The 24,567-nt window shown below is 36.0% G+C and overlaps 1 protein-coding gene across 3 annotated transcripts in view; it reads right to left on the bottom strand.

The window, feature by feature from the left end:
* Positions 1 to 24,567, bottom strand: part of LOC122727640 (putative RNA-binding protein Luc7-like 2) — a 114,704-nt gene that overhangs the window by 41,358 nt on the left and 48,779 nt on the right. For 2 of the 3 annotated variants that reach the window (XM_043965309.1, XM_043965307.1), the window contains one exon: positions 15,164 to 15,258. In XM_043965309.1, coding sequence (XP_043821244.1) covers positions 15,164 to 15,258 — 95 coding nt within the window. Of the gene's footprint in view, positions 1 to 15,163; positions 15,259 to 17,058; positions 17,130 to 24,567 lie in introns of all 3 variants that reach the window. The other variant, XM_043965308.1, reaches the window with a different exon arrangement.

Genomic DNA, 24,567 nt, shown 5'->3' on the forward strand with positions numbered 1-24,567 from the left:
AAGCTGCCACAGAGGGAAAAATAATAGTACCACGGAAGGATTTCAGGATTTTGTCTGCCTTAAGGGTCTTTGAAACATGCAAAAGAACTTAGGAGGAAATTGGAATAAATACTTCTCTTAATTATAATGGGAAGTTTAAATTATTTATTAAACAAACTGAAAAGGTTACGATAGTGGAAAGAATGTACAATCAGAAGACCTGGGTTCCAGTGATTTCCTCTTTTTTTTGTGAGGCAATTGGAGTTAAGTGACTTGCCCAGAGTCACACAGCTAGTAAGTACTAAGTGTCTGAGGCTAGATTTGAACTCAGGTCCTCCTGAATCCAGTACTGGTGCTCTATCCACTGCACCACCTAGCTGCCCCAGTTCCAATGATTTCTCTTCCACTTAGGGAGTGTGTAACTTTGTTCAAGTCTCTTAATGTCCTTAAACTTCAGTTACCTCATCTGTAAAATAAGAAGGCTAGACTAGGAAATGTCTACTAAAGTCCCTCAGAGGTCTAAATCCATGATTTTATTTGTTTGCTTACATATAAATTTTAAAATTTATAAAAAAACAAAAAACAAAAAAAACATAAAGCAGATTAGGGAACACCTGGAGCAAATATAACAAATGAAGATGAAACTAAGGCCAGGTAATTTAGGATGAATACAAAATGGTAGCAGCATCTTTTAAGAACTGTTAGGAATGCTGAAGTTGAAGAAAAACTAAAGTTGTGGATCAATGTTCAAAAGATAAACAGGATATTAGTGTCTTACACTGTGGCCTGTGGCTCTTCAAGGCGCTGATCCCTGGTCGTCTGAGACTGGTGGAAGACGACTACTACTACTACTACTACTACTACTACTACTACTACTACTACTACTACTACTACTACTACTACTACTACTACTACTACTACTACTAGTATCTTGCTTTGCTGGGAACACGCAGGAGGAATGATAAACAAGGAGAGGCCCACACCTGCTATACACACAGAGCAGATTAAACAACTCAATTCTTATTTTGCTTCTATTTTTATTTCTATCAAGAAGCATGAGATCTCTGGTGGGAAAAGAACAGAAAACTTGTTAAAGAGAAGTGAAACTTGAAATAAATAAGGGTATGATAACTGCACATCTAGTTTCTCTAATTCAAATCACTAAGACTAGATGTACTAAAACCCCAGAGTACTAAAAAAAAAAAAAAAACTCATTGAGGGAATCTAAAGAACTGGAACTAACCCTTGAAATAATTTGATTCAAATTTTAAGAAAACTAAGAATAGGGGGCAGCTAGGTGGCGCAGTGGATAGAGCACCGCCCTGGATTCAGGAGGACCTGAGTTCAAATCCAGCCTCAGACCCGTGACACTTACTAGCTATGTGACCCTGGGCAAGTCACTTAACCCCAAATGCCTTACCAAAAAAAAAAGAAGAAGAAGAAGAAGGAGAAAATGACGAAGAATAAACTAATTATAACTAATCACTCAAAAGGGTTCAACTTCAATAATATAAGTTAAAAACAACTTTGAAGTATTATTTTGCAATCAAACTGCAAAAAATTATTAAGACTGATAAAACTCAAGGCTGGCAGGATTTTAAAGAAACAGGTATTGTAATACAAAGCTGGTAGAATTGCAAATTGGTGATATCTTTTTGGAGGACAACTTAGCAGAGTTACAAAAAATAATCATATCCCTTGTACCTTCAATAAATCCAATATTTACCATCATCAAAAAGGGGAAAAAAACTCTTCAAAGATATTAACAGCAGTGTTATTTCAGGAAAAACTGGAACATAAATGTTCAACAATTGGTTTATCAGTGTAACCGAAGCAGCAAAATAGATAAGACGAAAAAAACTATGGATACGTGTGAAATAATATGAAGTGGAGAACCACCAGAAGAATATCACCAACAACTATATGTAAGGAAAATTTAAACACAAGTATATAAGTGAAGACAAAACCAGAAAAATGGAAGGGGATGATATAAGGGAAATAACTAATAAATTGTTTTCAACATTTAATGTGTTGAAATGAATATTATGAAATGTAAATAGTTGCAAGCATGTTAAATTGGTTATATAGAGGTTTAAAGTTAAGCTAATAATAACAATATTGAATTAAAAACAGTAAAACCTATGCTATACCACTTGTTTTTGCCACCTCTGGTATAAATATTTTCTACACAGTAAATATTCAATATAAAAACAAAACCTGAAAATTATTTGAAAAGCTGTATATAACTGCTGAATGGGCCAGGCTCTTATATTACAATTACAAATAACTTGGGAGCAATTCTAACAAAAAGTTACTTTTCCTTTTAGATGGCAGCAAAAGAAAGCAAATTCAAAATATAACAAGTAGTTTACTGTATATTTAATTCCTTCTACTAGTTTTTTTCTTGCTTAAAAAATTGACTTTTCAATTCATACATATTTCTAGTTCTAGGTCTAAAAAACTGTTACATAAGAATTAAAATACCTTAAAACAAATAACCATAAAATTTTTTTAACTTATTCTTTGTAATTATTAAAGTCAACTCTAAAGTTCTTCTTCCCTTCATTCTGTTAATTCAAATATTTTACTACCTTCCACACCAGACTTTCCTCACTAATTGTACTTAGTTCTTATCACTCCTTTAAAATATTTTACACTTAAAGATATTGCTTCCGGTTGTTTTTATCATTTTAATGCATGAATGTAGCACCCCCAAATGGACTCTTTGAGGGAAACTTTTATTTATTTATTTAGAGCCTCCTGCACAGCACCTAGTAGAGTTTTCTGCACAAAGTAGGTGTACAACAAATGCTTCTTGAGTTAATGAATTTAGGCTAATAGCACAGAAATACAAGCAATGATTATCCCAGACCACAGATAATCCATATACTATGCAAATGATAAGTCACAATAAGCAAATAAGATTACTACAAAAAAATAACAACAAACATTTATTAACCACTTACAGTGTGTAGAGAACTGTGCTAGGCCCTGGAGAGATAAAGTTTAGATAAGAAAGTTTAGATAAAACAGGAATTACAGTAAATCAGTTGACAAGTACTACATCACTATATTAGTCCCTCTTCACATTTATGAGGATAAGGGAATAAATTGCTAAGAACAGAAGAGTAAAAAGCAAAGGAAATTAATCAGTGTGACAGGATAAACAGGATACATCCTTCAGAAATAGCAATAATAAAGCAAAACATAAGAACTGCCAAATTTTATAGGAATATAGATTGATATGCAATCATATTAAGTGCCAACTACTGAGAACAGTTTTGTGGTTTTAGGCTATGCAGGATCCATGATGAAGTACAAGAGACAGCCCTGCACTGCAGGTGTTTACCCTTTCACTGAGGTCATGAGTAACATAATACAAATAAAGGATCTGATGTCAGTTCTGATTCTAGCTCTACCAATCAGTAGCTGTATAATTCACACTTCTATAGCTGGTTTACAAAATGCTTTACATATATTATTTCATTTGATCCTCACATAGTTTTTTATAAGGCAAGTACTATAGAACTATTACTCCCATTTTACAGACAAGGAAATAGGCTGTGATAGTCACACAGCTAGTAGCATATGTGAGTTCTTTTCCTGATTCCAAAGTCAGCATTCTCTTCATGCAAGTAATTGTAACCTCTGAACTTCAACTTTCTTAGCTATAGGATGGGGGAAATAGCAATATTTTTTGCTTACTATGATGAGTCTTCTTAATTAAGAATTAATTAATTAAAGAGCTTTGGATTTGAAAGGGACCACAGAGGTCATCTAGCAATATCTGACAAGAGCTCCTTCTACAACATACTAAATAAGTTGGTCTTCTGAGTAAGAGGGAATGTCTTGGGTTAGCCCATTCTGCTTCTAGATAACTCTGTTAAGGTGTTTTTCCTTTCAGGAAGCTTAAGTCACCCATCCTCCCAAGTTTTGCCCTCTAGTACCACCCACCCACATGATAACCTTTCAAATACTTGAAGACAATTACACTCCCCACCTCTCTGTGCTCGCCCCCCACCCCATCCCCTCCTAGCTTCCTCCAGCCTAAATATTCCCAGTTCCTTCAACAGCTTGTTTCCCTCAGTCTAGCAGCAATCACCACGCTGGGTGGCCGCCTCTAGCCACTGCCCAGCTTACCAGTTTCCTTTCTAAAGTATGGTTCCTTGAACTGGATACAATACTCTTCAATCCGACACTCTAACCCTGAATACTACACCTCTTTTAAATCAGCTAAGCCTGCATTTGCTTTCTTAACTGATGAATCACACTTTTGACTAGAGATAAAATTATTTCAACAATATTCTGAAAATAGCAAAGAACTATATTAAGTAATCAACAATAAAACAGTAACCAGGGGCAGCTAGGTGGCACAGTGGATAGAGCACCGGCCCTGGAGTCAGGAGTACCTGAGTTCAAATCCGACCTCAGACACTTAATACTTACTAGCTGTGTGACCCTGGGCAAGTCACTTAACCCCAATTGCCTCACTAAAAAAAAAAAAAAAAAACCAGTAACCAAAGGCAATGCATGATGAAATGCAAAACTGGGGGGCACCATCTTTAAATGTTTACATAAAAACCACTGGAGAAAATAGTATGGGCTGGAGTTATCTCAGAAGGCTTTATAGAAGAGATGAGACTTGAATCAATCTTGAAGGATGTCAACAATCTGGACAGGTAGAGGTAAAGGGAAAAGGTTATCTCAAGTAGAAAGAAGAACAGGAATAAAAGTCTAGTGGGAAAGTTGAACATGGCATATTGCGAAGATAAGTGAGGAGCCTAACTAAATCAAAGGTCTCCTATTCTGCAAATATTTTATGAAGAGTAAATAAAAGAGTACTAGCTTTGTAGAAAGATCCTGGAAAACAGGCATGTAAGAATAGACTATAAAGCACACCAAAACTTTTTTGAACACAGGAATGACATGATGGTAATAATTTTATATGGTTAATATAGCAATATCATACAAAATAAAAGGGGAGTGGGGTCGGGTGGAAGGGTACACAAAAGCAGGTAAACCAATCACGATTCTATTGCAATAATGCTGGAAGTAATAGCAAGGAACTGGGCTGGGATGGTGATAGTAGGAACAGCAAGAATAACATGAAAGTTGAGTTATAAGGCAGTATGATAACATGAAAGTTGATAAAGCAACAGGACACAATGGAAAGAGCACTGGCTCTTGAATCAAAAAACCTGGGTACAAATCCCATACCTAACATATACCACCTATGTGATATTGGATAAGTCACTTAACCTGTCTGGATCTCAAGTTTTGTAAAATGTAAAGGGCTGGACTGGATGGCCTGAGGGTCCTTTTATCTCCAGATCTATGATACTATGAACCTGTTGAAAGGGAATAACAGATTAGAGCTAATTATTAAATCATAAATTTAAAACTAAAAGGGATCTCTAGTCCAAACCCCTCATTTTACTTATGAGGAAACTGAGGCCCAGAGTAGTTAAGTGACTTTCCCAAGGTCATTCATACATTTAGCTGGCAAAATAACATATCAATGTTGGCCTGGCTGTGGGAAGACAGATATTATACAATTAACTGACCAGCTGATTTGATGGTTTTCCAAGGCAAAATGGAATAATACAATAGAAGTCACAAGAACATTAAGATTTCTGATCCAATGATACTATTATCAGGTTTAAAATGTATGGAGGCTATTGACAAGAAAAAGCCTATCTGTACAAAAACATTTGTAGCAGCATTATCTGTAAGAGCAAAACACTGGAAATAAACTGTGTCAAGCAACTGGGGAATGATTAAACTTTAACATATTAATGTAATATTACTGTAATACAAATATGAAATTACTATAAAGAAAATGAAATATGGAAAGATGAAATGACACCAAAAAAAAGGAGAGCAGAGGAAAACAATATGAATTACAATTATATAAATGAAGCCAACTACAAAAAAGATTAAATACAATGGGCAACACTGGTGCTATTTTGTAAAATTTCAAAAGTACACAGCCTTCTTTTTTTGATTTATTTTTTTTTTAGTGAGGCAATTGGGGTTAAGTGACTTGCCCAGGGTCACACAGCTAGTAAGTGTTAAGTGTCTGAGGCTGGATTTGAACTCAGGTACTCCTGACTCTAGGGCCGGTGCTCTATCCGCTGCGCCACCTAGCTGCCCTACAGCCTTAATAAACAAGAATATTACTGCATATACAATTATTCATAATAATTTGCTTCTGTATCTGTTTTGAGGGATTTACTTTGAGGGTAGAAGGTTATTCAAACTTTAAAAAAAAAATAATAGTATTCTTATTGTTGTATTTCATCTATTTCAGTGCCTAAACACATCAACAGAAATCAAAATGAAACATATAAATAACGAAACAACAAAATTCATCCTGTTTCCTCAAAGTATGCACATGTATACAAAATTAATTAAGCCCATTAATGAATGGATCTGATCTCTAATGACAACTATAAGCACTGACCTAGACCAAGACTGCAGACCACATTGTTTCTGGATTATTCAAAATCCTTTGCGGGGCAGCTAGATGGCGGAATGGATAGAGCACCTGCCCTGGAGTCAGGAGTACCTGAGTTCAAATCCGGCCCCAGACACTTAACACTTACTAGCTGTGTGACCCTGGGCAAGTCACTTAACCCCAATTGCCTCACTTAAAAAAAAAAAAAGGGAAAAAAAAATCCTTTGCAAGGAGAATTAACTAAACCTGAAATTGTTGACAGAAATAAAATCAGCTATTTTTAGTCCAGACTAAATCACATGGAAAATATTCAGTGATAGATGACCATTTCAGAAAGGCATAATCATACATAATCAGTTATTACATACAGGTTCACAGATAACCTAAAAATTACATATGGCAAAACCAATCTATTCAAAATATTATTTTCCTTTTTTAGTAAATTTATTGTCACAAAAGCAGTCATAATTTTTAAAAAGCAGTTTAAGGGAATTTATTAGTAATGTTTGCTTGTGTAGCTGCCTAGGTGAAGCAAGAATTATGGTTCATTACTAATTCAATCCCTAAAATTATATTCAAGAATTATAATTTAATTTATTTATTCAGTTTTTACAGTAAACTTAAAATCATTTGAATGGATAACTTACTAAGTCAGTGCATGGCTAATTTTCAAGTGTGAGTGGTTATGGCAAGTCTTTAGTTACCAATCATGTTCCTAGGCCACCTCTCAGAAATGGAGGTTCAAATTATTATACATTAATTTTTATATTAGGTTTAAGAGAAATTTAATCTAAGATAAATCTGCTGCCTTGGGAAAAAAATCACAATCTATTTAATAAAAAAATAAAATAAAGAATAAAAAAAACAGTCTATTTAAAAGTCAAATTCAGTAAAAAGTTGTCTTATCTAGCACTTAAAAGTAAACACCTGGGGGGCAGCTAGATGGCGCAGTGGATAAAACACCTGCCCTGGATTCAGGAGTTCCTGAGTTCAAATCCAGCCTCAGACACTTGACACTTACTAGCTGTGTGACCTTGGGCAAGTCACTTAACCCCCATTGCCCCGCCAAAAAAAAAAAAGTAAGCACCTCCTTTTGCCAAAAGACAATAACCTTCGATCTAATAACTAAGATCAGTGCCAAAACAACTTGAAAGAAGTACTGATATGCTCTGAAAATCTAATGCTAAATGTTGTCATTTCTATATATTTAATTGCTATCAGTTTTAACAGGCACATAAAAGAGAGCACTTTATTAATCACTAGCTCTCTAGGCTGTAAAAATTTAGCAGCTCTGCTATTATTACAAATTACTTATACTTAAAACTCAAATCTTATTTTTGAATTTCATAAAAGCTTTGTTTTTCCAAGTAATCTTTTTCTGAATGGCTGAGAATATTTTCAAATATTGGGATGTCATGTTGGAACATAAAGAGGCATTTTTTTTTCTGTTGAGAGTCTTCTCATCTCATTTACCACTTCTCTTGCTCTCCCTTCTGCATTTTTATCATACATGGAACAGGCAACCTGCGACTTATATAATTCAAATTTGGTTGACAACATCCAAAGCATCCTAAATTGGATATATGTCTTCATGGGGGAATTGTGGCAGAAGATAATCAATGTGCTGACTGTGGCCCAATTCTTTCCAGACTGCTTGCTTGATCTGATGCTTTTTGATCATGACCTTCGCAGCAGAATGGTACAATGGGAAAAAAAAACCCCAATCCTTTAGCTCCAGTCATCTCCTTCATTGACTGTGTGACCCTGGATGAGTTACCTAGCCTTCTGGGGCAGCCACCCCATCATCAGCAGAACAAAGGGCCAGAGAACAGTCTCTAAGGCCTTTCCAGCTCTAAATGTAGCATCTTGAGAGTACCAGGCTGTTTTTGTGGTTTGGAGAAACTTGACATCCTTGAGCCAATATCCTGAAGGTACTTCAGCTGATTATGAAGCTGTAGTAGCTCAAGCAACCAGAAGGTGAGGGATATGTGGATTTTTCCTTTTTATGGTTGTAGAAAGCCTTTAATACTGTACTTCTTGGCCTAATGGGCCTTTAGTTTGGTTTCTGGGGTGGGAGGGAGGCAGGGAATCCCTTTTAATTTCGATGTCCCTTTTCCTTATACTTTGTCCTATACAGACATCTTTATCATCTTCATCTTCTTTTTTTGCAGGCCAATGAGGGTTAAGTGACTTGCCCAGGGACACACAGCTAGTCAGTATCAAGTGTTTGAGACCAGATTGGAACTCAGGTCCTCCTGAATCCAGGGCAGGTGCTTTATACACTGCCAACTAGCTGCCCCTTCTTTATCTTCTAAATTCAGGTGAGAACAAGATAAGGTAAGGAGCAGACTAGGTCTTAGGAGAGAGAACAATGAAGCTATTAAAAGGAAAACTATCTGGAAAATTTAAATTGGTTTAGTTAAAACAAACTTTTAGAACAGTCAACACCTTCTAATTTCCACCACAAAGCAGATAAACCTTTACTCTGGATCATTAGTGCAACTGTTCACTTTCTTCAAAGAGAGAAACCTAAGAATATTTTATCAAGAAAAAGAGCTAGAATTTAAAAAGGGGGGGGCCTGAACTAAATGGTCTCTAAGTATAAATGGGTGTATAACTAAAATGGACAGTTCAAAAACACATATTTTAGGAGCTTAAAAATCTCAAGTTTCATACTCTTAATATCCTAACAAAATCTGTACAATATGAGGTCCTCTATTAACTATCATTTTATGTATGTATATATTTTTTACCCACACTGATCATATCTGTAACAGTTTTCTTCATGTATCCACAAGCAAGTTGTGAGCCAAAGTCTTGGCAGAATAGGGGGAGACCCCACAGGTTTGTGCTTTGGTTGTATCTGAAAGGGAATGTGATCTAATCTGGTTGTTTGGAGACGAAGGAGAAAACAATCATTTTATAACTGGGCAAGAAAGCTAGAAAACCTAAAAGTGCCTCCAAAACAGGACTTTAAACTGTGCCTTAAATATAATTAGTATAAAGTATTGTGAACTCTCTGGGCATGAGTCACACTCAATTTAAATATAAAAATAAAAGGCAAAGTCAAATAAAAATGAGATTTTTCAAAATATTATTCATCAGCATATATTTATTAGCACAAGTAAATATTAATTCTATAAGATTATGTGAAGTTTAAGAGTAGAAGAGTAAACTCTACTATGCTGAATTCCACAGGACAAGATAATAATTTGCTTAAAACAGAATTTAAGTAATATACTGCTAACATTTACACTGTAAATCTATATGAGTTTGAGATGCGATGAAATTTAACTTTTCTAATGTGAATAAGCAAGTGGAAAAAGAAGTACTTTGTACTTGATAAGGAAAATGAGAAGTATCACATACTTCACTATACTTTCCACCTTAAATTCAGGATCCTTTTGTGTTGTTTTATTCAGTGCTTTGGGAATTTAAATGGTTTGTTCTGTTAAGGATGATTTGTTTGTTGTGTTAGAGCCATTTTGTAGTGAGAGAGAAGCCAACCAAAGGCCCACAAGACCAAGAAATAAAGTGTTAAAGGTTGTCTACAACCATAAAAAGTAAAAATCCAAATATTCCTCACCTTCTGGTTACTCAGACTACAGTCTACACAAAGTGCTATTATAAGAAATATGAGGGAAAAGAAATAATGTTCAACTGTGAATAAGGAGGAACTAAGGAAATATGCCATATGAAAGGTGGCACCTATTCTGAACCTGGAAAGAAGGCTTTCAACACCTGATACAGGGGAGATTCTTAGGCAAAAGAAAACAGCCTTCAAGAATATATGAAAGCCGGGGCAGCTAGGTGGCACAGTGGATAAAGCACTGGCCCTGGAGTCAGGAGGACCTGAGTTCAAATCCAGCCTCAGACACTTACTAGCTGTGTGACCCTGGGCAAGTCACTTAACCCCAATTGCCTCACCAAAAAGAAAATAAGAAAAAGAAGAATACATGAAAGCAGAATAAGATTGGAAAACAGAAAGTAGGTCAATTTGACCAGAACCTACAGTATATGAAAAGTAACAACGAAATAAAGCTGTAAATCTAAGTTGGAGTAGACTGTGCAGGGCTTTAAATCTCAAGCAAAGATGTTTGTATGCAGGGGGAAGCTACTGAAGGTTTCTGATCAGGGGAGTAACATCCTATAACATATGCATTATGAGACTATTTTGGAAGAATAGATTAAAGAGGGAAAACAGTGGGGGCAAGAAGTTCAGTTAGAGGAATCATCATAATCCTGACATCATTTGGCAGCACAAATGGACAGAAAGACAGAGATGTGACAGAGTAGTTCCTATGTAGCTCCTTTTTTTGTGTGGCAAAGAATTGAAAATTGAGGTCATGCCCACCAACTGGGGAATGGCTGAACAAGTTGTGGCTTATGACTGTGATGGTATACTATTGTGATATAAGAAATGACTACAAGTATGGTTTCAGAAAAACCTGGGAAGACTTACATGAACTGATGTAATGGTAATATTGTAATGATGACCAAATGTGAAAGACTTAGCTGCTCAGAGCAATACAATAATCCCTAACAATTAGTTCCAAAAGACTCATGATGAAAAATGCTACCTACAGCTGGGGCAGCTAGGTGGCGCAGTGGATAGAGCACTGGCCCTGTAGTTAGGAGTACCTGAGTTCAAATCCGGCCTCAGGCACTTGACACTTACTAGCTGTGTGACCCTGGGCAAGTCACTTAACCCCAATTGCCTCACTTTAAAAAAAAAATGCTACCTACCTTCAGAGAAAGAGCTGATGAAATCTGAGTGTAAAGTGAAGCATACTTTTTTTTACTTCTATATATGTTCCTTGATTTTATTGCAATATGGCCAACATAGACATAAAAGTAAATAAATAAATGTTTGGAAAGAGTGGCTCCTATGCTGAATTAGAAGAGGTGGCAGGTTACAGGTATGCAACCAGACATATTCAAACACAGCCAATGTTTCATTTTTATTTCACTGTACTGATTTGTTATAAGAAATAGAGCCAAGGAGAGAAAGAATTAAGAAGTGATACTGATATTTTTGAAAGAACATCTGCTACATGACAGGAAGACAACAGAACTGTAAAAACATTAGTTACAGTTCAGTTCTCCCAACATTCAAGATGAACAGCTCACACCACTCTCCTTTTGTTACAGATGATAAAACTCCACAAATCCTGATCAGCAAAAACATTTGTCAAAGTACCCACAGCATAGTTACTATGTTTGGGGCATCCCTGACACAAGTGCTGAATGAGGGTTCTGAAGATAATACTTCTTAGTCATGTCATTGTAGGCAAATCATCTAACTGCTTAAAAGGTATCATGATGCCTTCCCCTCCTATCTACAGATTATTGTGAGGATTAATAATTTATGTTAAAGCCATCTGTAAATTGCTAAATAAATATTAGGTTAAAACCATCATATTAATCTAGAGATTCTTCCATGAATAAGGTGAACATTCTCCTTATTTGGTCTATAGTAACTAGGCAAAAAACTCTAAGATAACCTCTTAAGTAAGTTCAATATGAACCTTTTTTTGGCATAATCTTATTTAATATTATTTTTCTATTTAAAAAGTCAAATTCATTTATAGCAGCTTTTTGTATTTTCTGAACATTACTAGTACAAATATTTAAAGCTCATGATTTTTATTGATGTCAAAAAGGGATCATTCTATGTGAAAAATTTGGTAACCATCATCCCAAATGGCATTTAATGATTTCCCCCCCACAAAACCAGTCCTTTTTGACATTTTCAATCCCACCACTGAATTTCCCCAGGGTTAAAACTTTGGAGTGATTTTTGTCCCATTTTTGGAATCAATATATAATAGATTGTCTGAGATGTAACTTGTAATTTTTCTTAAAAATACACTTAATTACTAAGCTGAGAACACTTGATTCTACTTATTTTGTCATTGACTAGATCTGTTACCTTGGAGTTTGAGTTTTAAATCTCTCTGGGTCAAAAGATCTGAACATTTGTATAACATTTATACGATATTTCCACACTGATTTCTAAAACCACCGTGCCAATTCACATTAATCAATTATTTGTAAACCTGTCTTTCCACTGCCAGGTCAATGGTCAACTTTAGGATCTCTCACCACCTAATTGTATGACCATGAGCAATCCACCAAACCTCTTTGGGTGTCATTTTCTTCATTTGTAAAAATGAGGATGTTGGACTAGATGATCTCTCAAATCTCTTCCACCTTAATCACTACAACTTGTAATAAACATGGGCTGAATACTGTAACGATTGGAATGACGCCACCTGCTAGAGACTTACTATAGAAAAGCTCCGCCATAAGGAGAAGACCTCTGAGGGCAAGCCATGCCATCAAGGTCCTTAGCGTGAGGAAGTGATGTTTGCTTGTGGGTACTGTCTATCAAGGCTACCAGCCAATCAACTTGAGGAGCCTCCCATTTCTGGGAGGAGGACACAAAGTAGGAAGTGGACACTGGCGGAGGGGTTCTCTCTTTTTTGGTTCCTGACCTTGCCATGGTGGGTCGGATGATAGGGTCTCTTAGAAATAGTTAGATTTTTACCTTTCTCTCTGATCCTAATGCTCTTTAATAAATACTTAAATACTCTTGCTAAAGCTAATAATTTATTGGTGACCACTCATTAGATTTTATTTGTTTGGTTTGGGGTTTTTTTGGGCGGGGGGGGGGGGGGTTGTAGGCAATGGGGGTTAAGTGACTTGCCCAGGGTCACACAGCTAGTAAGTGTCAAGTGTCTGAGGCCGGATTTGAACTCAGGTACTCCTGAATCCAGGGCCGGCGCTTTAACCACTGCGCCATCTAGCTGCCCCCACTCATTAGATGTTAGATAGTATAGCTAGAATTTTAGCCCCCTTACAATACTTAATCTCATAAACCCTAATCATCATGAAATGTTCATAGGGAAAGTAAACTAGAACTTGAGTCAGGAGACCTGTGTTTTTCTCTCAGATCCACCACTCACTAACTCCAAGATCTTGAATAAATATCTATAAGCCTCAATTTTATAAATTGCTGAATAGGGATAATGTCTCCCTTGATCATCCTACAAGGTAATGGTGAGGATTAAATGAGAACATGTATGTAAAAATGCTTTGTAAACTGTAAAGTATTATGGAAAGTGAGGTAATTTATTATGGCATTACTATGTCTCGGTACAATCAACCAAGTCTTAATTATACAAAATATTGTGTAAGAATTGGCATGGATCTCTACAAAATCAAGAATTAAAAACAAGAAAGTAATTTAGCCATTTTTCATTAAAATTTAAATTGTTTATGTTTATACAACTGTAAATGAAAAGGCTTTGTAAAAGATTCTGAAGAAAGAAGAAAATATTTATTAAAGTTCTAAATGTAAAATGGTGAACTGATTATGTATCTTACAAAAAATACTGATAGGACTTCAAACTGCACAGTATTATTTTTAAAACACATTATAATGTAAGAAATATAAGCTTTCTTTTTAAAAAATATAATTGTTTGTCCTCCATCACAGGAAAATTAGAAGTCTGTCCTAGAGGACATTGTTTTTCCATGACTTTCCTTTAATCTTTTTAAAGTGGGAGCTGACCACTGGGACAGCTTAAAGCCTAGATTGAACAAAAAAGATAATAAATCTCTTCTTCATGGTTACTTAAAAAAATTTCAAACTTATGTGAGCTAAAAGTCATGCAGAGTTCAACATCCTACACCATCGAATATAGTATGTTGATGCTGTCTTTTTGCATAATGTCAAGAAAAGGATAGCAAGTCTGAGTAGTCATCTCAACAACTGCCATAACATCTAAATGTCAGAAGTTCCCTACCTCTTTTAAAAGGTGTATTTTTTATTTTTATTTGGGGGGCGGAGCGGGGGACAACACACAGGGCAATGAGGGTTAAGTGACTTGCCCAGGGTCACACAGCTAGTAAGTGTCACATGTCTGGGGCCAGATTTGAACTCAGGTCCTCCTGAATCCAGAGCCAGTGCTTTATCCACTGCACCACCTAGCTGCTCCCCCACACCTTTTTTAAAAGGGTTCAAATATCATTTGGTCTACCACAAATAATTAAAATAGTAGGCACTTAATAAAGATTTATTGAACAATTAATTGGAACCATCCAAAATCACACAAGTGTTATAAGGCACTAAGCAAAAGTAAATTATTGGGAATCATCCATATTAATTTCAATTAAAGAAACAGAAGCTACATAAATTTAGGTGTACGTTCATCTGTTTTCCTCACTGTGCCATTGTGATTTAACCACCCAACTGTGTTATTTTTAAATTAAACATATACTTTTGATTATAAAATTCTAACAAAATTAGAATGCTAAGGAAACCACTTTAAAGTGACATTTACATTTCTGAATTAAAATGCAATGCCTATATAACATTTTAATAATTATCTGTCTCCCAAATAAATTTCTTTGAATGGGAGAGAAAAATAACTATAAATTATAAATTTGAATGTAGTAGAAATCTATTTCAATAGGGTTCATATCACAAATTTAGAAACATCATGTATCATAGTTATATACACTTATCTATGTAAAGTAAAAGAGTGACAGAAAGACAGTCTATAACAAGTATTAATCCTGCTCTTCTCTAACATCATTATAAAAAGGTTATAAACAGACACATTGTGCCTATTACTATATCTGAAGATTCAATTTCCATAAAGTGGTCTGTTTTTATTATCATTAAATAATCAAGCTCTATTAGAGTAAAGAAATACATACAGTTCCAGAGAGAACGTCATGAGGGCAGCAGTTGAGAAGGTGACTCTTGCATACTCTGTCATCACTGAATTTGATTCGCTGTCTGGTAGTGTCTCCTGTAATATAGGAAAGCGACAACTAGGGTTAAACAACTAGAAAACATTTATTTTCTGATAACCCTACTTTTGCTAGCCTTTTATGTATATCTATACATATAAATAGGTAAAGACTAACCCTTCATAAGTTGATTTACATAATGTCCTGTGCCAAAAATTATTTTAAGTATGCAAATTATAATGGACAACATGCAGTTCCAATATAAATTAATGAATATATAATTCAGAAAGTCAAAGTTTGAAAAGCAATGCATTATAATCAATAGGGTACATGTCACAGAATCAGAATTTAGAGCTGGAAGGGACCTTAGAGATCTCATTTTGCAGATGAGGTAACTGAGGCCCAAAAAAAGGTTAAATGACTTGCCCAAGGTCACACAGTGAGTGGCAAAGCCACTAGAGTAGCTTTTATTTACTGGTGTTAAAGGTCTTCTCAACACTAAACACTGATTTTTAAAATCTTTTACATTAAATTGCAAAACATAAAAAAGAATCTTGCAAACATTGCATACACACTGCGAATCCCCACTGAACCCCAGTCGCCATTTCTTCCACTATTTTGTTCCAGTTGCAGTGTCTCCCTTTTGCTGCTGGGGGGAGGGGGGGTTAGAGAGGGTAGAATAATGTGTTTAAGAGTGTACAAACCTGGAAGAAGTACTTACACACCAGTCAAACAAAGGTACATCGCCTAAATTCAACATCATTTTAAAAGCCTCCAAAGGCCCCATACCAATGAGTTTATGTACTCCTGTGCTTTACAATGCCAAGCTGGAAACATTTAAATTCATTCTGTCTTCTTGTTGACAAGCTGCACTTCCTACAGCAGCAGAAGCATCACCTGCTTACCAAATATGGATGTCCAATTATAAATTTAATAATCCATCTAAGAATCAGGTGGGCAACTTTAGTTTTAATAATATAAAGTGCAGATGTTACAGTCATCGATTCAAACAAACTTATCTCCTTGAAAAAAGAAAAAAAAACCATAATGGAATTTTCAGTACTACATTCCATTTTTGGAAATGAGGTCATTCCTAAGGCAGTTTTCTCTGAAAATACAGTGATAAGCCCTGAGAAAATTATTTAAACCTTAAATTTTAATAATCTGGATAAGTATCACTGATAAGTGAAAACCTACTGGTGAATTACTGAAGCAAGAGCAACTGTTGGTGCCAAACCATCCAAACTCAGTTTGCCATTCTTCCCTTCCCCTAAAGCTTTTAAAGTATTTTAAAGAAGGTGGATAAATTTTATGATCATTAACATAAATACCTATCCACTTCACATAAAGCCCGGACCATTCTAATAATGTTCATCTACAAAATGATTCAATGATCCCAATTATTGTAATTTCACATCTAAATAAGAAAATAAGATTCTTTAATTCATTGCCTTGACCCCCATTATATAATCTAAGTTTGAAGGTAACAACTGTTTATTTGAAGGCAACTAAACATTTGTCATTTAAGATGGGCTAGATTTTGTTCAAATTGTTTTAAACTTCATTAACCAAATTTTCAACAAAATATTTATTTGCAAACAGTTTACATCAATATCAAGACCAGTAATTCACAGGCTAAAGTGATGGCTTCAGAGCAGTTCAACAATAGGTTTTCTAGAGGCTAGTCTCTGGTTTTAATAGTTATTTTAATACCCACAATTTGGATTTATCCCTTTAGTGTTCACGCCTGCTACTACAATAATGGTTATTTTGGGGGGGTCCTTTTTTTTTTCTCCTTTTAAACACAACTGGTTTGTTCCACATTCATTAACACATCTGAAAAGTTAGTGATAACTCACGGCTCGGCGATTGCGGGGCCTTTCTGACACTCCCTTGCAGATTGAAGTAGGCAGGCATAGATACATTGAACCTTTATAAATAAAACAAGGGGCCAGATTGTTCAGTTTGTATAGAATAAATAGACTCTGCCAGCAATTTCAACACAGCATCTAGAAGTACATGTTGACTGTAAAGATTGTCGTATATGAAAACAAAAGTGAACAAAATCAAGTTTTTAAAAGATATTGTGGTTTAACCCCCTAAAGCCCCAGATAAGAACACTGCTAACCAAAGAGAGGAGTCCCATGTTTGAAGCCCAGAACGTCTTGCTCTTTAGGCAAACTTGGATGAAAAATCACATGTATGATTACTTCACCAGACCCTCCATGATATAAAGCCTATAAGCTTAAGTTGGAATGGCACTACAATTCACAATGGAAAGCCACATCTGTCATCGGGCATTTTACAGCTGAGCAAAGAAACAAATTAGTATTCCGAATCTACACTCAAAGTTAAGATGAAGTATTGATGCTTTCGGAAGAAAACAATGCTTCTATTACAGATTATCTTCAAGATTATTTTAGATTGTAAAAAAGCAAATTTCTTTCAGTGCTTTTTGTTAAACCTAAGGCTTGTAGGGGTATTTACAGGCCAGAGTTCATGAATCAGGATTCCTGCTAAAAAGAAAAACACTTAAATATGCTGATGCTTGTAGTATCAACATTAACTTTTATTTACTTGTAGGTATAGCTTTGGGCTTAAAAATCTATAAAATTCCAATTATGAATTTAAGCTATCATATCCAAATGAGTATTTTTTTTAAATCTACTGCCATAAAAATAATAAAAAATATTTTAAAGGTTACTTCTTGTCTAGCACTACACATATATGAGCATCCCATAAATCCTAATTGCTAGGATAACTGGAGCTAACACACTGAATTTTAGATATTAACCTCTATTCTCTAAAAATACAAACAAATTTATAAAGCAACAAAATAAAACTAGTAGTAGTATGAGATAAGACAAAGTGTATTAAGACTAGCAATGTACATTTTAAGGTTTCTTAAGAAATTTTAAATTTTACTTATTACAAAACTAAATTTAGCTATACTACCATGAAATGCAGAATTTGAGAATTTATTTATTATGGGTTTATGCACTGAAAGTAGAGTTCTGCTCAAACCAACAAGGTGCTTTAAAAAGAATAAAAAATGTTTGTAGTAGATTCAGTTTCAATCAAGCTATCTGGCCCAAACCATGTTTTCCAAAGAGCTAAATAAAATAGCCCCCATTTTTTTTTTAAAAAAAAACAGGGAAGAAAAATACTACATTTAGATTACAGATAAACATTTGTGCCCCCAAGGCAATGTTTGAAAATTGTGCCTTTACTCTTACCCTTCTGGAGGGAAGCTTTGAGCCTAAACTCAAACATGTCACTTGTTATAACAACATAAGTACCACAGAGTCAAATTTACCAGCATTAAAAATGTATTTATTTTTTAAAAATAATTATGCTTCCCTTTTGGCACAACTATTCTACCTAAACTCACCTCTACAAGCATATGCCTAGTCAGATGCCTTCTCCCACTTTACTTTTCATTTAGGCTATGTTCCTACCTAGGGGTCTGCAGTTTCCTGAATTGGTACTCCATCCCCCCTCCTCCTTGTCATTTACTGGCCCCAGGCCAGGAATGAACTCTCTTCTCTCCTAGAATCCTTAGCTTCCTTCAAAGCCCAGTTCAGGTGCTACACCTACTATGGGAACCTTTCCCACCCTCTCCCTCCTCAATATCTTCGCTTATCTGGGGGGTGCATGCTTAATTCTTCAAATAGAAAAAAAAAATTTTCTTTGAGGGCAGGAATTTTTTTCTTTTTTTTTTATATCCCCAGAACTTAGCATTACTGCCTTACATAGAGGATGTTTAATAAATAAGCTGTGGGGCAGCTAGGTGGTGCAGTGGATAGATCACCGGCCCTGGATTCAAGAGGTCCTGAGTTCAATTCTGGCCTCAGACACTTAACACTTACTAGCTGTGTGACCTTGAGCAAGTCACCTAACCCCAATTGCCTCACCAAAAAGAAAAGGTGTTGTTGATCCTGGTTCCATTGCCACCAACAGGAAACAACAACAGCAACCTAACTTGGAAGTCAGAGGTAATGGGAATAGCGTTTCCTTTGATAAAAGGACTGTTTTTGGACAAAGGTCCATAAGCTAAGTAAAAAAAATTATTTTTAATGCTAATGTTGTGTTCAAATTGTCGTTAAGAAAGCCAACTATGTATGTGCTAGGGTCTAGGGCACACAAAGAACATATATGGTACAGAACAGACTCCATCTACAAGTTTACAGCCTAGCTGGGAAAGCAAGACAAATAAATAAATAAGAATGCAAGGAAGCATAGAGTAAATTCTAACAGAAAGGTACAGGCTACAAGATTTATGAGAAATGACAGATCACCAAAGATCAGACAGTTCAGGAAAGGCTGATTCATGCTTTGAAAAAAAGGATTAAAGGCAAGAAGAAAAGGAAGGCAGGAATGTCAATATATGCAGGGAATAAGTAGATTAGTTAGTTTGAAGCAGAGAGCTCACTTAGAAGAGTTGTGGGAGACAAGGTAGGAGAAACAGTGCTCATAGTGGAAGGCAATTAAAAATTCAAAGAAAAAAGGTATATTTATTATACAGGGCACATCTACACACTATTTTACATCATATATAAACAAATATCTGTTTTGATCTAAAATTTTCCAGCAGTTTAATGGTGTGTAGATCCTGCCTAAAATGAAGATATTAGAAAATTTCAGGGAAAAAAATAAATCAAATTATTTCAGAAAAACAAAAACAAAACCAAAAACCTATAGTCCGTACTCCAGGAAAACAACTCTCCCACCTTGTCACCATGAGAGAACTATGGCTCTTGGAAACAGCACAAAGTTTAGCATGATGTCACTCCAGTACTTGTCAACTCTTGAAGCAATCCAACAGAACTTGTGTTGGTATTCATGTAACAATACCACTTGGAGGAGGTAATTCTATATATAGGCAGAACTCCAATGAAAAGTAAAGTTCAATCCTAACTAGATCCTGAATTTAGGCTCATAGGTTCAGAAATTTAAATCTGCAAGAAAAGACCTTTGATATACAATTCAACCTCTTCATTTTACAGGGGGGAAACGTTATGTGATTCTATTTATAGACACAGGGGTAAATGCATAACATAACCAGAATTTGAACTCCGGGTACTCTGGTTGGAAATTTAGCACAAGGGGCAGCTAGGCGACACAACGGATAAAGCACCAGCCCCGGATTCAGGAGGGTCTGAGTTCAAATCCGTCCTTAGACACTTGACACTAGCTGTGTGACCCTGGGCAAGTCACTTAACCCCAATTGCTTCACCCAAAAAAAAAAAATTCAGCACAGTTCCATGTAATATTCAGGTTTCTCCAATACAGGATAGCCACATTACAAGCTTTTCTGGGACTGGGGACCCATCCTTTCTTTTCCCTTTCCTCTTCCCAGGGTCTGCTTTACCTAGGGGTTAGGGAATTAGGCCAAAGTAGGATTTACTGACTGAATCTGTATTATCACCTATCCTGAGGTCTGCATTTTAAAAAACACCTTTGCCATACCACCTGAAATTCTTCTAACTAGAGATTAACAAGGAAAGATAACCCAGCTCCAGCTACCCTAAAACATGAGCTCTTATTTTTGTCTATATAGCCTACATAGGAATATGGAGAGCAGACTAGAACCATACAGCTCAACTAGTCTAACCTACTAATTTAGCAAACTGAGAGAGACAGGTGAATACATACATCCTCCCTTTACCTCCTAGATGTCTGACCCCATTGCCTTTCTCTATCCCAACTGTTAAACTTGAGCTGGCTCTGTGGTAATAAGAACAGAAACCTGAGCAGAGAGAGCTCTAGAACAGGATACAATGCACTCACACAGCTTAGTGGAAAATACTGTTCTTCCCTTTTGTTCCCAACCCACTCCTCAGTGATAACAGTGAAGGAAAAACAGGGAGATGAGTTCTGCTTCTTTATTTTAAATGTTTGTCTCAACTACCTCTCTGATTTCCACATATACCAATTTAGAGTCAAAGGCTTAATTGCTTCAATACATTTTCCATCGGGGCAGCTAGGTGGCCCTGGAGTCAGGAGTACCTGAGTTCAAATCTGTCCTCAGATTAGCTGTGTGACCCTGGGCAAGTCACTTAACCCTAATTGCCTCACAAAAAAAAAAAAATACATTTTCCATCACCTAAAGGCTATAAAACTTTTAGGGATGATTCTGGCACAGTCCTGGCCTAGAAGTCACAGAATGGAATAGGCAAGGTCCTTTCTGGGCAGGCATCTCAAAGAGACAGGCAGCATTAAATTCACTCCTCTTGTTAAAAAATGACAGGAATCTGGCTTAGAAAGCAGGAAAAAGTGAGCTTATCTAACCACTTTCATATACAAAAAACAACTGTGGAGAACTTCCCCCTTACTAGTCATCCTTTCAACAAGCAACTGGCTATGACCTAAGAGGTCCCCATTAAAATCTCTGATCAGTTTCCACAGCTGTAATTGAGTAACTAGACTGGAAAAGACTTTGAAAGACATGTAGTACAACCTTTTGTTTTTAGGCAGAACTACAACCAACCAGAGATGATTTATTAGAAGTATAACAGCTACATTAACCATCTGCCCTCCCCTGATTTCTATACTCCACATTCCTAACTATTCTTCAATCCTTCTCCAACTCTAGCCTACCTAAAACAAAATTCAAATGATTTATTTACATATCCTACTTTTTCCCCACCCACCCTAATTTCTTCAAAACCCTGTCATTTTTTTTTTTTTAATTTTAGACTGGTGATTTCACTGGTGCGGGAATTCTCTAGCAAAAGCACAAAAATGTTCTGCAACTTATATTCCAGAGAGCTGCTTGGGGCATTAGAAGACTTGCTCAAGTTCATATAAGCCAGTTGGTGTCAAAGGCTGACCTGCCACTATTGACCTGAATACTCAAAAGTTACAACTCAGAATTAACCCCACCCAACTCCAAATCACTCCACTGCTACAAATGTCTGTTTGTCCTTGTTCATAGTGGCTTATTCTTAACTTCTAATTAGGAAGTGATTATTTACTTTCAAAAGAAGCCTATTATGGAATATTTTTTTTCAAAGTGCTGCTTCTGCTGTGTGAACTGCAAAAACATTAGCTTCAAATATTATTTATCAGTTTTTTACCAGACTATTTCATTTAGTCTCGTTTTTAGGAACACATTACAGAAAGTGATATGTGTTTTTATGTATATATGTTTGTTACCTATGAAGGAAGAATGTGTATGTGTATATACCCACATATTAGAACTAGTTAAAAATAGCAGGTAAAGAATCATAAATCATAGAGGATTGGTTCACTTTTTGAAAGATTCAAAGGATCATAAATTAAGATTAGAAGGGCTCTAGGAGAGTATCTAAACCAATTCCCTCATTTCAAAGACGAAGAAACTGAGTCACTGCCCAGTAGTGCAAATGATTTGCCCCTCCCAGCCAAAAAGGTAGTTAACAGAGGCAGGATTTGAACTCAGGTTTTCTCACTCCAAATCCAGAACTCATAGCAGGTCAACTGTTTTTCCTTCAAACAGGAGTACAAAATATCAGACAGTTAATGTTATCCTTTCACATTCAGTATATTCAGAGTCATAGAAACTGTATTTCTATTTGGAGTCTAAACATTTAGCACAGTATCTGTCACATAAACAGGTTGGTTAATACTTCTTGATTAATAAATCATAAACATATACTATCACCTTATGCTATTTCTATCACAACTGTAGTAACTAACAACTCCAGTGATCACAAGGAAAAGGTCCTTGGAACTCTTATTGGAATGAAATTCAAAATGAAAAAAGTTTAGCAAGTAAAATAACCCCAAGTTACCTTGTCCTTTTCAATATATCCATTAAAGGGAGGAGGAGCCAATAGCAGAGCCACAGGGATAGCAAAATTAATAAAGCTGTTACCTTATAATGGTTCAATACATCCTACATCCATTAACCCTACACAAACAAAAGTCCATGGGCACTGGTAGGGGAGGATGCCAGTAGAAGACGTCTGGGGACTACAGATAAGTCCTTTTGTGGTACTAAAAATTGCAAGTACTATTTTGAAAGATATAATTTCTTTTATGATGTACTTTCTCCAGGAAAGGCAGGCTGGTTCTTACAAATTTTTAGCCTTGAATAATTCTGGTGTTTATTTGCACAGAATTATAGGTTCCAAAATAATAGAAGTGTCCTTCCTTTATGAAATCTTAATCCATCCTTCAAGGTTTACTTCCAATGCCACTCTTTCTCCTTGAAGGTTTTGCCAATGATTGGAACTAGTATTGATCTCTACCTCTTAGAACACTTTAGAACCTTCCCTTTCACTTATATATTCTATTTTCAATTATACTGTGTCAAGAGACATGTCATTCCTACCAGAAATTAAATTCCTTTGTCACTGATCACTGCTATCTCAACTCCCAAGATAAGTACTCTGAACTTGGTAGATGACTAAAACTTTTGTTGAACAGAGGTAGACTAGATTTCAGAGATAATCTAGTCAACTATAAAATAAACACAAACCTCAAATTAAGCAACATGGTGTAATAAAAAGATAATTGGATTTACAGTTGGAAGAGTTGGGTTGGAATCCTGGTTCTACCACCTACTCCTTGAGATGACAAAGGGAATGATTTGAACTAGGTACAGGTAATTTCTATGGTCCCTTCCAGATCTAAATCATGTTATCCTTTAAAAAAAACCCTACATAGGGAGCGGCTAGGTGGTGCAGTGGATAAAGCACTGGCCCTGGATTCAGCAGTACCAAATCCAAGTTCAAATCCAGCCTCAGACACTTGATACTTACTAGCTGTGTGACCGTGGGCAAGTCACTTAACCCCCATTGCCCCGCAAAAAAACCAAACAAACAAACAAACAACAACAACAAAAAAAACCCTGTATACAAGCAGAAATGAAAAGAGATGGGCAAAACTGGAGACAGAGTGATTGTTGACAAGAAAACAGCACTTTCATTGATTAGTGATGACTATGAAGGCCAGCATTTACAGGTCAAAGTCAAGACAGAAAAAACAGTAAAGGGAGACAAGAAGAAAAATAACAATGAAAAATGAGAAGAGTAGCAGCACAGTGCCTGGCACAGAGTATGGGCTAAATACTTTTTGACTGAGAAGAGAGGGGAAAGGATATTAGAAAACACTTTAAAATAGAACAGTAGACCATCCTAATCTTTGAGGCAACAAGGTGGTGCAGGGGCAGCTAGGTGGCGTAGTGGATAGAGCACCGGCCCTGGATTCAGGAGGACCTGAGTTCAAATCTGGCCTCAGACACTTAACACTTACTAGCTGTGTGACTCTGGGCAAGTCACTTAACCCCAATTGCCTCACCAAAAAAAAAAAAAAAAGGAATGTAAAAAACAAGGTGGTGCAGTGGGCTGAGTGTCAGACTTGGAGTGAGGAAGACCTGAGAT

The sequence above is a fragment of the Dromiciops gliroides genome, chromosome 5 (assembly GCF_019393635.1).
Source record: "Dromiciops gliroides isolate mDroGli1 chromosome 5, mDroGli1.pri, whole genome shotgun sequence".
NCBI lineage: Eukaryota > Metazoa > Chordata > Mammalia > Microbiotheria > Microbiotheriidae > Dromiciops > Dromiciops gliroides.